Here is a 17938-nt window from a genome sequence, read left to right as displayed (position 1 = left end):
TCACAGCACCAGGGACCCGGATTCAATTCCAGTCTTGGCTCACTGGCTGTGTGGAGTTTTCCCATTCTCCCTATCCGTGCGTGGGTTTCCTCCAGGTGCTGTGGTTTCCTACCACAGTCCAAAAATGTGCAGCTTAGGTTCATTGGCCATGCTAAATTGTCCCTTTGTATCAAGAGGATTGGTAAACATGGGAAGTTATAGGGACAGGACATGGGTAGGATTGTCAGTGCAGGTTTGATGGGCTGAATGGTCTCTTTCTGCATTGTAGGGATTCGGTGATTCATCACTCTATGGTGACTCTAAACCTGACAAACTTAAATTATTCTTTTGAAGACAAAAGCATGAAAACTCACTGAATGTTGTTACTTTGAAAAATATGGCAAGATTATTAATATAACCAACATATGAGTTTTTATAAAAAATATTTCACAGGCACCACTGGCTTTTTCAGCATTTATTGTCCATCACAAATTGCCCTTGAGAAGTTGGTTACGGTCCGACTTCTTGAACTGCTGCAGTCCATGTTGTGCAGGTACATATACAAGGGCTGTTAGGGAAGGGAATTCGAGGGTTTTGAGCCAGTGATAGTGAAGGAATAGCAATAGTGTTCCAAGTTAGAACAGTGTGTGGCTTGGAGGGGAACTTGCTGGTTATGTTCCCATGTATCTGCTGCCTTTGTCCTTCCAGGTTGAGGAGGTCATGGATTTGAACGCTGCTGTTTAAGGAGCCTTGGTGAGTTGCTGCAGTGCATCCTGTAAATGGCGCACATCTCTGCCACTATGTATCAGCGGTGGAGGGAATGGATGTTGAAGGTGGTGGAAGGGGTGCCAATCAAGCAGGCTTGTGTGTCCTTGATAAGGGTCAAGCTTCTTGAGTGCTGCTGGAGTTGCACTTATCAAGGAAAGTGGAGAATATTCCACCACACTCCTGAATTGTGCCTTGTAGATGCTGGACAGGCTGTGGGACGCAGGAGGTGAATTACTCATCTGCTCTTGTAGCCACAGTATTCAGTATCTTTTGATTGTCAACCGATACTACCATGCTATAAACAGTAGTCAACTTTGTCTTTGCATCTTTGGGAGAAGCTTGAGTCAGGTTTACAGATGTGATGGAAATTAGGATTTTAGAAGATGTTCAGGAGCAGAAAAAGGTTAGGAGTTCAAAGGAGACTAAGGAGCTAGGGAGTTGAAGGAGAGACAAGGATGTGATTTTGTGATAGAAGCTTCACTGTCACCATGGTGGTATGGCCAGGCTAGTGATAGCAAATATAGAGAGGCAGAGTGGCTTCTCTCCTCTCTAGTGGGTCAAGCCTCTTTGGGACTCCTATCAAGGTCACGTTTTGTTGTTGACATATGGTAATCACAGTTGCATAGTGTGGGCAGGAATTCCCATTCTCAGAGGAATTCTCACCCACATTGTACTATCACAATCTGTCACTTTAGCTTACAACAACAGCAGAACTTTGTTACAAAGTCGCCAGAGTGGCATTGTGAGGGAAGAACCCTGAAGCATCACAGAGGGCAGAGGAACCTGTTTTGCACAGACTTTCATCTCTAATGGTGACACAGCAGCCATGCCTCCAAAACACTGACTTTAACATAACAATATGATCAGTTGTCATTTATCATCCTCCCTCTTTCCAACCTTCCCCCTTCCTCTCCTAAAGTGTTTATTCACTCATTAGGTACCCTTCAGAATTTCATATAAGTGCGAGCCTAAGCGGTGATTCTTTGTCTTGGGGAGCATCACAAAAAAGCCAATTCTTCACCTGACAATCACTTACATGTACTTTCCATTAGGAGGCACTGGAAAGCCAACACCAGCGAGAACCCAAGCTGATATTTCTCCCTGGTATGCAGGTACAGTTCCATTGTGGGAAGTGCATTTCACTAATTGAGCCATCAGAGTAGACCATTAAAGAAATATGGACGAAAAGTTAAAAAAATCACAATTCATTTTTTTGGTGACATAGGTGATGGGGGCAATTTACTCAAAAAGAAACTTAAGTGCCTAATGGGCTGGAAAACGGGAGATTTTCCCACCCATTTTTTGGGCGCACTTAGTTGGGGTGAATTTCTGGCCGTGAAAAAAAAAGACCCAGAAAGTCGTGATCAGCTGGATGCCAGTCACAAATCCCCCTACAGCCCTGCTGTTGACGTTTCCTGGTCCGCTGCACTACCCGGGCAGCACAGTGGTCTGGGAAAATAGCCCCCAATATTCTGATCTCACTGACGCCAAGCTCATGGTATCTAAACTTCTCAACAAGGGAAAAAAAACCTCATTTCAGCCTATTGTGAGTTTCTAATCATTGTTTCCACTCAGAGAACGGTCCATAACCAGAGGACACAGTTTTAAGATAACTGGTACAAAATCCATGGGGAATGATTCTCTTCTTAAAAACACAGCATGTTGCTATGGTCTTCCTGGAAGTGAGGTAGAAATTGATTCGATAATAACTTGCAGGAAATAAGTACATATATACGCTTAAAAGGAAACATTTGCAAGTCTGCAAGGAAAGACCAGGGCTAATTGGATTGCCCTGGATAGCACTGAGTGACACGGTGGCACAGTGGTTAGCAATGCTGCTTCACAGCGCCAGGGACCCGGGTTCGATTCCTGGCATGGGTCACTGTCTGTGTGGAGTTTGCATGTTTTCCTTGTATCTGCACGTGTTTCATCCGGGTGCTCCAGTTTCCTCCTGAAAGACGTGCTGGTTAGATGCACTGACCCAAACACGTGCCAGGCTGTAGCAACTAGGGGAGTTTCACAATAACTTCATTGCAATGTTAATGTAAGCCTTACTTGTGACTAATAAATAAACTTTATGTTCAAAGAGCTAACACAAAGACACAGTGGGCCAAATAGCTCACTGTGCAATGTCATTCAATGATTCTTTGTTTGAATACTTTGAATAGAGGGGAGTACGGTAGGATGAGAGAAGAATTGGCGAATGTTGACTGGGGGAGCGCGTTGGAGGGAGGGTCTGCTGAGGAGCAGTGGAGGATCTTTAAGGAGATCTTTCTTGGTGCTCAGCGGAAATTTATTCCGATGGTCAAAAAGGACCGTAGGAGGAGAGGTAATAAGCCGTGGATAACGAAGGAGGTGAAGGAAAGTGTTAAATTAAAAGCGGAGGAATTTAGAGTAGCTAAGAGTAGTGGGCGAGAAGAGGATTGGGAGAGGTTTAAATGTCAACAAAGATTGACAAAGAAGTTGATAAAGAAGGGTAGGAGAAACTATGAAGCTGGGCTAGCGCTTAATATAAAAAAGGATAGCAAGAGTTTTTATAAATATATAAAAAGGAAGAGGCTGGCTAGGGTGAACGTTGGTCCTTTAGAGGATGAGAAAGGGGACCTAGTGGTAGGGGATGGGGATATGGCTAAGGTATTGAATAACTTTTTTGTTTCTGTCTTCACGGAGGAGGACGCGAATAATTTGCCGGGTGTTAGCGACAGAAAGGTGGTAGGACTGGAGGGTCTTAATGACATTACTGTTACTAGAGAGGCGGTGCTCGACAGACTGGAGGGGCTGATTGTGGACAAGTCCCCAGGACCAGATGGAATGCATCCGAGGGTTCTGAAAGAAATGGCGGAGGTGATAGTGGATGCCTTGGTGGTTATTTTCCAGACGTCGCTGGATTCCGGGGAAGTGCCGGAAGATTGGAAAACGGCTAATGTTACGCCGTTGTTTAAGAAGGGTGCCAGGCAAAAGGCGGGGAATTATAAGCCGGTTAGTTTAACGTCTGTGGTAGGTAAAATGTTAGAATCCGTCATTAAGGAGGAAATTGCGAGGCATCTTGAAGGGAATTGCTTGATAGAGCAGACGCAGCACGGTTTCATTAAAGGGAAGTCGTGTCTGACAAATTTACTGGAGTTCTATGAGGATGTGTCTAGGGCGGTGGATAGAGGAGAGCCGGTGGATGTGGTCTTTCTGGATTTTCAGAAGGCGTTTGACAAAGTACCTCACAAGAGGTTATTGCAGAAGGTCGAGGGACATGGAGTTGGGGGTAGGGTGTTAGCGTGGATAGAGGATTGGTTGTCAAATAGGAGGCAGAGAGTGGGGGTCAACGGGTGCTATTCGGATTGGCGGATGGTGACTAGTGGAGTGCCCCGGGGGTCGGTGCTGGGGCCTCAGCTTTTTACCATTTATATAGATGATCTGGAGGAGGGAACCGAGTGTAGGGTGTCGAAATTTGCTGATGACACCAAGATTGGTGGAACGGCAAATTGTGCGGAGGGTGTGGAGAGTCTGCAGAAGGATCTAGATAGGCTGGGCGAATGGGCCAGGAAATGGCAAATGGAATTTAATGTTGGCAAGTGAGAGGTGGTCCACTTTGGTAGGAATAATGGTAGGAAGGACTATTACTTACGTGGCGAAAAACTGCAGCAGGCGACGGTGCAGAGGGACCTCGGGGTCCTTGTGCATGAGTCGCAAAAACCCAGCTTGCAGGTGCAGCAGGTGGTCAGGAAGGCGAATGGGATGCTGGCCTTCATAGTGAGGGGGATTGAATATAAAAGTAGGGAGGTCTTGCTGCAGCTGTATAGGGCATTGGTGAGGCCGCAGCTGGAGTACTGTGTGCAGTTTTGGGTGCTGCAGCTGCGCAAAGATATTTTGGCCTTGGAGGGAGTGCAGAGGAGGTTTACTAGGCTGATACCGGAGTTGAGGGGGTTGAGCTATGAGGAGAGGCTGAATAAACTAGGCTTTTACTCGTTAGAGTTTAGAAGAATGAGGGGAGATCTCATTGAGACATATAAGATGATGAATGGGATGGATAGGATAGAGGTGGAGAGACTCTTCCCACTCAAAAAAGACAGTAGGACTAGGGGGCACAGCCTCAAGATAAAGGGGGGGCGGTTTAGAACGGAGTTGAGGAGGAACTTCTTCACTCAAAGGGTGGTGAATCTCTGGAATTCTCTGCCCATTGAAGTGGTGGAGGCTGCCTCGCTAAATATTTTTAAGACGCGGGTTGATGGGTTTTTGATAAGAGAGGGGATTAAGGGTTATGGGGAGAGGGCGGGAAAGTGGAACTGAGCCACGACAGATCAGCCATGATCTTATTGAATGGCGGGGCAGGCTCGAAGGGCTAGATGGCCTACTCCTGCTCCTATTTCTTATGTTATGTTATGTTCTTATGATTCTAACTGTAATCTGCCAGGGGTAACCCCTCTTTACAGTTATAGCCATGGAATTGTATCATGATATCAATGTGCTGTGACAGCACCATGCTAATGGGTTTCAGTTATAGGAATCTGCCTTTCATGGACCTACAGGCAGAGCTGAAGCAAACTGGAGACAGTAACTGAAGGAAGGAATCGCCCACTGTCCCAGGACTTTGAGCTGGGTAAAACTGCCTTTCATCTACTAAAGAAACTGTGGAATAAAAAGCTATTTATGAATCCTATCTTTGAGTTGCATCAATGCTATTTATCTGATGTGACTCAGATTTTGACCACCAAATAAAACTACAGCTTAGTCCATTGACTGCACAGTCCCAGCAGGGTACTGTTACGTGCTGATAACAGTGCTTACAACTATAGGTGAATCTGTCCTCAGGTGATAAATGGAGAGAAAGCAACAGGATCACAAATATTGCCTATGACATGCTGCTGGCATCTTCATTAGCATGGCAAACATCAATCTGATAGAATACCTTTGCCTGCCTGTTGTTTATCACTGTTGCTTGTTCAGTTTGGATTATGGGGCACTGGTGTGCATGCTCCGGCTTTCTGGCTGCCTACTGCTGGAAACGATCCACTTTGGCATTACAATTAAGGACCTGCATGTACAATACCAGTGGGAATAAGGGAGCCGGTGTTTGCTGTGTAAAAAGAGGGAGGGGGAGAACAGAGTAATGATGCTCACCTCCAATATTCAAAACTAAGTCCCAGCATAAAAGTGTCTTCCAACTGAATTAGACAAAGGGAAGACTTGTGGAACATTGAACTCGAATGCTGGATTTGCATTGGTCTTCTTCTGTTAACAACACTCACATCACTAAATATTACTCCAGATAAAAGTCCATCTCTGCTTCCTTCAGCAACAAAAGCTTGTATTTCAACAGTTCTCCTGTACGAAAAAGCACTACAGAGTGGCAGTGGGAAACAGTGATCACCAAGCAGGCGGAATAATGGAAAATTGGAAATGTTTGGGAAGGTATGAGCGACCTGTCAAAGAGGAAGATTTTTTCGAAGGTTTTTTGGAAGCAGGGATGAAGGTGACTAGGCGCAGGATTGGTGCACAGATACATTTCAGAAGCAAACAGTAGAGTGCTAATAAATAGTCAAACTGTAATACTATATAGCGTATAGAGTTCAATAAATTATGAAGCTGCAGATCTAGAATTATAGGACTGAATTTATATGTAATATTGGTCACAATGATGTGACTTGTGCACAAGTGATATTAGTCTGTAATTTCCCGGCTGAGCAAACATATACTGGACTGTTTAATAAGGACTTTTCAAATACAAGCAAGGGCACTGACTAAAGATGGCTGCCATGAGTCACTGGAATCTGGTATTGCAAGCTGACCAGCTTCTGGTAAGTTCTACTGCGTATTGCAATTTAAACATGACAAGACATCTTTCTCTGGAATTTCACACCAGAGAATGTCGAGGACCACTTCAAAGGGATTTACCGAAACCCAGTAGTCATAACATTTTAATTTCTATAACGCTACCTCCCCAGTGGAGACAGAAAAACTGCTCGAACAAAAGATGGATGATTCATTCAGGGGGTCAATGGCTGGGGCATTACAATGGGCCGAATGCCCTCTTTCTGCACTGTAGGCATTCTACGATTAAGTAGATTTATACATACTCTTACAATATTGTAATTTTATGCTTAGAATTTTCCCCAGTGAGGTGACCTTTGGCTCTTTAACAAAACTCTTTAATGTTTCAGAACAATTTATATAAAAGCCTAAACATTAATCGCTTTGGGCTCCATTCAAGTTGTGCTAAGAAAGCTCAGGCAGCAAACTGCCAAGCTTGCAATTAAAAGCTTATGGGTTCAAATCACATTGATTTCAACATTTGGCATTCCATCTTCTCATGATAAGAGAACCATGGCGAGGATCATAAAAATGCACCCATGCGTAGCCTTACCCAAACACGGAAACTTGTCAAATAGGTTTCCTGGCTCAAGGCCAAAGAAACAACAAAACATGGCCCATCAGACCATATCAAAATGCTCCAAGGCTGGCACTCTCAGATAGGCCAGCATTGGATTAGTTAGGCAACTGCTGAAAGGGGCACTTAGTTCAACAGCAAGCTTTCTGAAAAAATGTTAAATCTAAGAGGAAGTGACTGAATATTTTGCAGCTTTAATAGAGACTATAAAAAAAACTCACCATTGTCACCTCTTCCCCATGAGAACACTTCGCGGTCATTGGTTGCTGCCAAAACATGTGATGCCCCACACGAAACCTGGGCAATCTCATATCCAAGTAATGCCTCAACAATTTTGGGCTGTGGGGAGGGATCCAGAAATAGACTGATCACCACACATTAGCTGCAAGTGCGATATTCCCTAGTATTTTGAACAAACTGCAGAACCATTTCTTTGGCCTCTTCAAAAATAAACATTTTTTTAAACTACCAAAGGTGCTGTTATAGTTAATGCCAGAAAAAAAATTGTTTCTTTTAAACAATATTATTTTTCAACGAAGATACTACGTAGCAAAATACTACGGATGTTGCAATCTGAAAAACAGAAAATGCTGGAAAATCGAAGGGTCATCCTGAATTGGAATCGAGGCTCTATTCTCTCTTCACAGATGCTGTCAGGCCAGGTGAGATTTTCCAGTGTTTTCTGTTTTTATTTTTCCACTCTTGTTGCTAATTTTCTCCAAGTTCCTCTTCCTCAATGGGCAATAACTAAATGCTTGGGTACAATTCCACAGACAGTGGGTAGTTTATCTAAGTGCCATCATTTGTCTGTAACCCATAATGATAAATGGCAATTATCGAAGTTTAAGTTTATTTATTATTGTCACAAGCAGGCTCACATTCACACTGCAATGAAGTTACTGTGAAAATCTCTGTGTCGCCACACTCCAGCGCTGTTCGGGTACACTGAGGGACAATTTAGCATGGTCATTGCACCTAATCAACATGTCTTTTGGACTGTGGGAGAACGTGCTGACTCCGCATAGACAGTGACCCAAGCTGGGAATTGAGCCCGGATCTGGCTCTGTGAGGCAGCAGTGATAACCACTGTGCCAAGCCACCCAGCACTTTGTGTGGCATTTCACTGGAGCCACCTATAGCTTGGTTAACAAGCTAGAATTTAAGGAGCATCTTGAGAAGAAGTTTAGGAGGGACTTCCAGAGACTGAGGCCAAGACTGCAAAGATCCACCTGCCAATGATTTGATTTGATTTATTATTGTCACATGTATTAGTACACAGTAAAAAGTATTGTTTCTTGCGTGCTATACAGACAGAGCACACCGCTCATAGAGAAGGAAAGGAGGGAGTGCAGAATGTAGTGTTACAGTCATAGCTAGGGTATAGAGAAAGATCAACTTAATGTGAGGTAGGTCCATTCAAAAGTCTGATGGCAGCAGGGAAGAAGCTGTTCTTAAGTCAGTTGGTACACGACCTCAGACTTTTCTATCTTTTTCCCAACAGAAGAAGGTGGAAGAGAGAATGTCCGGGGTGCATGGGGTTCTTAATTATGCTGCCTGCTTTGCCAAGGCAGCGGGAAGTGTGGACAGATCAATAGATGAGTGGCTGGTTTGTATGATGGATTGGGCTACATTCACAACCCTTTGTAGTTTCTTGCTGTCCTCGGCAGAGCAGGAGCCATGCCAAGCTGTGATACCAACCAGAAAGAGTGCTTTCTATGGTGCATCTTTAAAAGTTGGTGGAGCAATGATAGTGCGTATGCATAGGTTATTCTACTACAGGGATAATATTACCAAATTTGCATTGCCAAAGGGCAACTAAAGCAGTGGAACCAAACACAGCAAGAACTGGAAGATTCAGGTGAGGAAAATGGAAGAAACAAGAAAACAGAATATTTAGGCATTAACAAAATGAGGCAGGGGAGAAAAATGCACCTACCTGAGTGACATCATTAAAAGTGCCATGACCCAGACAACCATTGCTACCGTTTCCAAATGACATTATTATCCCTCTGTCTGAAATGGAATAGCAGGGAAGTGTGAAACAAAACTTCCTGAACCGTTAGGTCTCTTCCACATATTTAACTGCAGTGCCTAACTTAAAGTCATAATGAGCACATTCTACTTAATACCATTCTATGCATTTTATCACTTAATATGTTTGTTTAATACATAGGGGTGACCACCTTCAAAAGATTTAGTACAATTCTTACCAAAAATGTCACATCAAGTTTTCCAAAAAATTGGGAACAATGTCAAGTTATTATGCAAGACACAAGGGACATAGTCCAGACATATATTTGCAGACACGTCCATTAGATTGCCCTCTTTCTGAGTTTTCACTTGTAATGTCAGCTGAGCATTTATTGAGACAGAACTAGTTATTCAGCTTTCCATTGACATTGGTGTAATTCCAATAGGTGCATGACAGAAAAGGAAGCACCCTTCAAATAAACCTTAAAACTTTGTGGTGCCACAGTAGAGATACACTTGAGATTTTAATGATGCAGGAATTTTTCTCTCTCTCTGGTCTGTGACAGGAAGAATATTTCCTTTGTATTCCTGAACTGCGAGTCCATGGGCAAGCGGCTGCTCTTCCTAATGATTACTTGATCATTAGAAGCATCTTGGCTAAACTATCTAATGTTATAATCTCAGCTGGGACCAGTAACTTTAAAGTCAAATCGGAAATCCCAGTTATCCCAGGGGCAGCACAGTGGTTAGCACTGCTGCCTCACAGCGCCAAGGACCCAGGTTCGATTCCCAGCTTCGGTCACTGTCTGTGTGGAGTTTGCACTTTCTCCCCATGTCTGCGTGGTTTTCCTCCAGGTGCTCCAGTTTCCTCCCACAATCCGAAAGACTGGTTAGGTGGATCGGCCATGCTAAACTCTCCCTCAATGTATCCGAACAGACACCGGAGTGTGGTGACCATGGGATTTTCACAGTAACTTCATGCAGTGTTAATGTTAGACTACTTGTGACACTAATAAATAAACTTACTTGCTGAAAGAATGAAACCACAACTTGTCACATTTTAAAACAGAAGAGTTTTACTATAGAAGAGTCAAACAAAGCAAATATTGAATACCCTCTTAAAAATAACCATCGTTTTTCTAAAACCCAAAATCAACATGAATTAACAGACAATGACAAACTGCGGTCAATTATAAACTGAATTATGTGTTAAATGGCAGATGAAACTACGATGTCACCCCACTGACGTCACAATCTCAGTCACAATGTCCTTCAAAAGTGCCTTCCTCAAAAGCAATTTTAGCTCCTCTTCTTTGAGGATTTACCAGCTGAGAGCAGCACACAATCAACCTAAGTACCCTGGGTATGGATTTCACCAAAATGACATGTCTGTGCAATCTCTGCTCACGGTGATTTGGTTGATGTATCCAAGAATGTTATAATCAAGTAACAAAAACAGCTGCAGTGACTGTACATTTGTCTATTCTCAGCTTCTGGATCTAGCCCATCATCTTCAGCCTGCCTGTACTGCACTACTGGACCCAACAACTTCATCATCCAAGCTCTCACAACTGTCTCCTTTCATGTAGAATAGAAAAGGATCACCACAATGCAGAAGGAGGCCATTTGGCCCATTGAGCTTGCACCAACAACAATCCCACCCATACCTGTAACCCCAAATATTTACCCAGCTAAACCCCCTCATACTAAGGGGCAATTTAGCATGATCAATCAACCTAACCCACACATCTTTAGACTGTGGGAGGAAACCGGAGCACCCAGAGGAAACCCACGCAGACACGGGGAGAATGTTTTAACCAGAATTTTGGCTTCCAAACTGTACCTTAGTTTTATTACCAACCGGGAGGACCTGCTCCTCTTTTCAGTTAGGGTCTATTTCAAAAACGTACAAGCTTAAAGCACAGCTTCCAACATACCAACTGTTGCACAACTTTGTATCAACATGGATTGCTGATTAGCAAGTTAGAACATTGGCTATTCCAGGTTCTAAAGGCAAGCTGCCATCCCATCTGAGGCCAAGAAACTGAACACAGACCTGGGAACGAATAGCACCTGCAGCTATGACATTATAACCTGAGATTTTAGTAGAACATTAAGCCTGATTAAGTGGACTGGATTGCTGTCAATTTGGTGGCCAATACTTTCACATTTGGAGGATCGCAGTTTCAAACAGGTTCTACTCAAGCAGAACTTAAACTTCTACAAGGCAGTAAACGATTCTGTATTGATGGATTGTAGAGATACTTTGCTGTGGCATTTATTTCTAAAGATAGGTTGATAAGTGGAACAGTACTAATATTTAGCAAAAACATTTGTGCCTTTAATCAAAAAAATCCACAATAAGTAAAATAAAGAGGAATATATAAAAATTGTGGTAACAATTTTGAGTCCAGTTAGCTTCAAACATAGTGGGTGCGGCCCACCACTGTCCAGCACTCATATTCACTCTCCTTCCAATATTGATTATTCAACAGTCGTGCAAAATGCAAAAGCAACAGGAGGTCGACTTGGATCTTCTGGTCCCACCATTGTCAATAGTTTACTGTTGGATGTCGCCCTCGTGTTGGTAAGCCCACTGTCGGCAGGACCAGAAGATCGTACCCATGTGAATGGGCAGAATAATCTATCTGGTATTGCCTCCGTCCAACAGAAAGCCAACTAATATAGCACTTCATGAAAACTGGACATCTCAAAGCACTTTACTTGATGTACTTTTGAAATGTAGTCTTTGTTCTAATGTAAAAAACGCAGCAGCCAATTTGCACATAACAGACTCCCACAAATAGCAATATGATAACGACCAGATAATTTGTTTTTGGGATGTTGATGGAGGGATAACTATTAGCCAGGACACTGGGGATAACTCCCTTGCTCTTTTTCACAACACAGACAGCCCTTGGACGTATGACATAATTGGTTTCTGAAAACCCAAACATTGCATATCAAAACAGCACAAGTCGAAACCAGTTCTTCCACAGGAACAATGTTTCACATGGGGGATTGTTTCCAGAACCAAGGCACAATACCTTATTATCACTGAATAGTGAAAAGCTTTTGAGATCTTGCTTCCGTATAATAATCTTTCCCATGACATAATAATGCCTAGACTTTCAAAAACACTTCTGTACTATATCTGAGGAGTAACTTGCTCTTCCTGAGGTTATGAAAGGCGGAACATATTCACTGACTTAGTGTTATAAAGTCAAGACTGGCATCGCAAACTTGAAATGGGCTGACAGTTCACAAACTTTTCCTTAAACCTTGAAAGTGCCTGTTGTTCCAACTCAAACGTTGTAAAGTCAAGGACTGCCTGAAGTGCTATGGGCTCACTTACACCCATCCAAGCTGGCAGAAGGACCTTGGTTAATGTTTTAAACAAAAGATATCACCACTGACAGTGTTGCACTCTCCAGGTACTGCACCAGAGTGAGGATAGACTGAATTTAATAAATCTTTTGAGCGCAAGGCAAATACTTCAGTCAACTGTTTCATCCTACCTGTAAGGCATGCTGTAAAAAGGTCTCCGCAAGAGACATGCTTGATTGCCACTCCAGACTGGCCTTCCAGAAATCTCGAGATAAACTGGGGCTGTGTCTGTTCCATGGAACCAGGGAGAGAAGCATCTACTGTCCCTACAGGAGGAGCCTGAAAAAGGGCAGAGACAATTTGAAGCAGATTAAGCATTAGTTAAGGTACTTGCATGGGAGAATTACGCTACATTGATTTTTATATTCACTCTCCTTCCAATAATGATTATTCAACAGTTGCACAAAATGCAAAAACAACAGGAACTCAAGTAGGTGTCTTGAGAATTTTGTGGAGGGAAAAGTTAACATTCTGAAGAAAGATTATCCACCTGGAATGTTAACTCTTGTTTCTCTCCCCACAGACGCTGCTAGGCCTGCTGAGTATTTCCAGTATTTCTGCCTCTTTTCAAATTTCCAGTATCAACACTATTTTGCTTTTAACTCTGGACAGCCGTGTACATGCAGTGAAATATCATCCTGGATCAAGCTCTCGATCATAAGTTTCAAAAGGGCTACTCCTGGGATTAGTGCCATCAGCTGTCCCCAACTGGCTTCTCGATCCATGTGGGGCAGATGTGGGATACGAGAGAATGACTCTGATAACTTGTTCCCCTGATTCTCCTGCCTTTTATTGAGGAAGCACCTGCTCAGAGGAACTCACTTTGTGGGCAATCCCGCTATCTGCCTCATCAACAAGATACCCTAGATGGTGTCCATTGGCAGCACTAATGATCCACTGTCTGAAAAAGATGTTCCACATCTGTTCCAAGTACCTGGTGTTTTGATTGAATTTGTGGACTGGAGATGATTTTCATTTACTGGTTTAAAAATCAAACTAAACTGCATTCAAAATAAAAGACTTAGAAAGATTTGCATTAATTACATATAATGTTTGGATGGAAGCGAGTCATTTAGCCTAACTTACCTATGCCAGTGTTCCTACTCCACATGACTGCTGCCCACTTGTTAAAAGCAAATTACTGCGGATACTAGAACCTGAAACCAAAACGATCTGAAACCATTTTCCAGCATTTTCTCTTTTGCTTCCCACTTGTCTCCGTATCACTTTGATTCCTTCTTCCTGACCATATAGAATCATAGAAGTATAGAAACCCCACAGTGTGGAAGGAGGCCATTTGGCCCATCAAGTCAGCATTGACCACATTCCCACACTGGCCCTATTCCCATAACCTCACACATTCACCCTGTTAATCCCTCTGACTCTAGGGTCAATTAACCAAGGCCAATCAACCTAACCAGCACATCTTTTGGGCTGTGGGAGGAAACCCACGCAGACACGGGGAGAAAGTACAGACTCCACACAGACAGCAACTGAGGCCGGGATTGAACCCGGGTCCCTGGTGTTGCGAGGCAGCACCGTGCTGACATAGCTCTCATAAAGTGCTTCAATGATATGTCATAATATACAAGGCATCCATTTTATGAGCACAGTAATTTATTATTTTTGTTGTTTGTGGAGGGAGGAATCTATGTCAGGACATTGCATGTACTCCCTGCACTTGTTTGAATGATCCCATGGGATCATGGACATTTACCTGGACCAGTGGAACTGGCAAACCATTTAATGCCTCTGAAAATGCAAAACTCTTTCAGTAGTCTCTGGGAGGGGGTTTTCAGAAAGAACTCTCACAACACCAGCCCAGAATCCATGAGCAGTGCTAGTAGCTGTAATGTATATTTAACCATTGTGGTCTTATCCCTCAGACACAACTGTATCTGCAAAATTTTCTCAAGCTTACCTCCCACATGATGAGTCGCCCCGATCTGGTCACCCCTGCCTTTTGAGTTCTCCCAGCAGAAACCTGTACTACTTCAGTGTTGAGCATTGGTAGCCTGAGAGGAGAAATGATTCCACTCCCCCAGGTATACACAGTGGAAAGGGGAAGAGGTATTCCTGACTTACTGGAGTGTGCAAGGAACCCACCTGCCATCACAAAAACATAAGGCAAATTTTAAATCCTATTTAAGCACATTGCACATTTAGATTATTCTTACTAAGGTAAGTACATTTTATATCAAACGAATTATATGACGAAATATGAGTGAATAACTGCTGGGTAATCTATTTTGCTGGTTAATCTTTGTGGCAGAAAGTACAATGTTTTCGGTGGTGAGTTTTGAATTTGCAGCAACAGTGACTATGCTACCAGGCGTTATTGTTAAATAATGCTGTTCAGCTGGATTATATGGAGTTGTTTTTGGAACCACAATCTCAAACTTTGAAGAGGATACAAAATTATGTAACATGGTGGAGATGGCCGTAGGTGACTTCACAAGGTATCTGTGGATGAGTGAATGATTCTCAATCTAACTTAATTTACCCTTCGCTGCATTTAGTGCCCTAAATGACTCCAGTGTTTTCAACTCCTGGCAGATATTCCAATTATTTAAGTTTAAACTTTAACATTTATTCATTAGTATCACAAGTAGGCGGCACAATGGTTAGCCCTGCTGCTTCACAGCGCCAGGGACCTGGGTTCGATTCTCAGCTTAGGTGACTATCTATGTGGAGTTTGCATGTTCTCTCCGCATCTGCGTGGGTTTCCTCCGGGTACTCCGGTTTCCTCCCACATTCTGAAAGATGTGCTGATTAGGTGCATTGACCTGAACAGGTGCCGGACTGCGGCGACTAGGGGAATTTCACTGTGACTTCACTCCAGTGTTAATGTATGACTTACTTGTGACTAATAAATAAACTTAAAACTTAGGCTTACATTAACACTGCAAGTTACTGTGAAAATTCCCCAGTCATCATGCTCTGGCACTTGTTCGGGTACACTGAGGGAGAATTTAACATGGCCAATGGACCTAACAGCACATCTTCGGACTGTGGGAGGAAACCCACACAGGCATGGGGAGGATGTGCAGACTCCACACAGACAGTGACCCAAGCCAGGAATCAAAGCAGATCCCTGGCACTGTGAGGCAGCAGTGCTAACCACTGTGCCACTGTATATTGTTAACTGCTCTGTGAGATGTTGGGAAAATCAAATCTTCACAAACTGTACTTTTCTTTAAAATTTGCAAGGATATTGCATTACTTGGATTTCATTTACTAAAAGGTCATATGTTCACCTTTGACTGGGAGAAACCATCCCTTTCCCAAGAGATCACCCAGCCAGCATGGTACTTGAGGGGGGAAGAGCTGTTTGTTTCTTTGCACTGCAGTTATTTTAATTGATGGAAAATAAACTGGTTTAAAGGCAAAGGTTGGTAATTTACTGACAATCACAGGACAGAAGTGCTTTTTTTGAACTCAGTTGGGAATGAACAGAAAAGGGGAAAAACCACCCAGCTCACACTCTCATTGTCTTGCCTGAAACCATGTAATTGTCAGTATTTGGCTAAGAATCCTCATCTCAGTGGAACTTGTCTGTATTTGGAATGGAAATTCAAGAGGATAAGATGAGAGAGGTTGATCTGCCTCTATTTTCCTCCATGCCGAAGCTCTGTTGGTGAGAACCTACAGTCCTCGACTGGGGCTAGTGATCTGTCTGCACACAAGGGAACTCCAAATTGGCAGTGTCAAAAGCCTGTGAACTTGCTCTTTTTTTTAAACAAAGTAAATGTCTTCAACTGCCCATCTCTCCATACAGAGTTGTGCGTGCGTGTGTTGGGGAATTTTAAAAGGGATGGGTTACTTGAAGATTACTATTGTGTGGTAAGCAGTTTCAGTAATTTGTTTTAAAAAGCGATCTTGTTTTGTAATAAATCAATCATTCTGAGCTTATTGAAAGAGGTCTGGTTACAGTCTCTTTTATTCTGGATTTAACAGTAGCGAAGGTTAACAATTGGCCATTTGGGTGAGTGAATTAACCAGATACACTGATGTTGCACCCTGTGGAGTGATGGGGCTAGATCAACTGCAAACTCCTCCCATCATAACAGCAAAGGATAATCTCTCGTTATGGAATGTACTTTTTTTTACGTACAAGTTGAATCTTTGTCTCCCTCTACACCATCCTACTCACCTGACGAAGGAGCAGCACTCCGAAAATTTGTGGCATTTACTACCAAATAAACCTATTGGACTTTAACCTGGTGTTGCGAAACTTCTTGCCATCCTACTCAAGACAGTTTAATTTGAAATGACATTCCGGTTTCTTAACTATCTTATGTAATTCCATAAGATCGTGTCTCAGATGGATGTGTTAACCAGGAAAACTGCCATGTTACTTGAGTTTTACCCTCAGACCACTGAGCTTGAAATTCCCCTTGATTTTATGCAAACAGAACTGGACTCAGTGTTACAGATAGAGTCTGACCGAAAGAAACGATACAGTTTGATCATGATATCATCTGATTTATATTCTAGTCTCCCGGCTATCCAATTAATATTCTATCCTACTTCAGGAAAGCAGGGTGGAATTGGTAGATTGTAAAGATAAATGTCAAATAAAATGAATGCAGCTAAATGTGAGGTACTGCATTTTGGAAGAAAAATAAAGGACTAGATTGAATAAAAGAGTTGAAAGCAGATTATCCACTTGAAAGTCCTGAACGATGTCCTTCCAATGGTGAAGAACCACACTCATGGCCCAGGACTTGCCCAAGCATCTTCCTCCTCATATTATGGCCACAGCCAATACTGCCTCCCAGCACACTACCATGTAGTCTTACACAAATAGTGTACACACAGGGTCTGGGTTCGGTTCCAGGCCTGCATCACTATCTGTACGGAGTCTGCACTTTCTCAACATGTCTGCGTGGGTTTCCTCCCGAAGTCCGAAAGACATGCTGGTGAAAAGCATTGACTGTGCTAAATTCTCCCTCAGTGTACCGTAACACGTGCCTGAGTGTGGTGACTAGGGGATTTTCACAGTAACTTCATTGAGTGTTAATGTAAGCCTACTTGTGACACTAAGAAATAAACTTTAAAACTTTATTGGGAGAGTTTGCTGCACTTCGTAGAATCTAATTTAAGAAGTGTCTATTTGCTGAGCAAATAGACCTTGTTTGTTGGGAAAAAGGCCGTTGGCTAATTACTGCTGTAAATGTCATCCCCATCCGCAATGGACTCAGTGGTCTCTTGCTTGGTTAAAATTAAAGGCCCAGAAGTTAGACACTTAGGACCTCTGGTTTCCTGTGTGCTAACTACTCCCAGAAGGTGCAGAGCACAAAAAATCAGCATTAACATGTCTCGATATCACGATGTTCCTTATCAGTAAGTGTCCCATAACTACCGGTCACGTGTGTAATTTGCTATGCCAGGTATCATCTGGATCTCACCTAAAAGGAGCAGATGGAAAGTGACATATCTCCTTCCCAGTCC

At 42.9% G+C, this 17938-nt stretch overlaps 1 protein-coding gene across 4 annotated transcripts in view; it reads right to left on the bottom strand.

Annotated features, from left to right (window-relative positions):
- The window catches only part of nek8 (NIMA-related kinase 8), a 67870-nt gene that overhangs the window by 28996 nt on the left and 20936 nt on the right, over nucleotides 1-17938 (bottom strand). For 3 of the 4 annotated variants that reach the window (XM_080210536.1, XM_080210539.1, XM_080210537.1), the window contains 4 exons: nucleotides 14406-14590; nucleotides 12616-12763; nucleotides 9063-9139; nucleotides 7348-7465 (listed from right to left, as the gene is read on the bottom strand). In XM_080210536.1, the coding sequence (XP_080066662.1) occupies nucleotides 7348-7465; nucleotides 9063-9139; nucleotides 12616-12763; nucleotides 14406-14590 (528 nt within the window). The remainder of the gene's footprint in view (nucleotides 1-7347; nucleotides 7466-9062; nucleotides 9140-12615; nucleotides 12764-14405; nucleotides 14591-17938) is intronic. The other variant, XM_080210538.1, reaches the window with a different exon arrangement.

This window comes from Carcharhinus amblyrhynchos, chromosome 23 (genome assembly GCF_965287045.1).
Source record: "Carcharhinus amblyrhynchos chromosome 23, sCarAmb.v2.hapA, whole genome shotgun sequence".
NCBI lineage: Eukaryota > Metazoa > Chordata > Chondrichthyes > Carcharhiniformes > Carcharhinidae > Carcharhinus > Carcharhinus amblyrhynchos.
The sequence above is the reverse complement of the archived record's forward strand: the minus strand, read 5'-3'. Positions and strand labels throughout refer to the sequence as shown.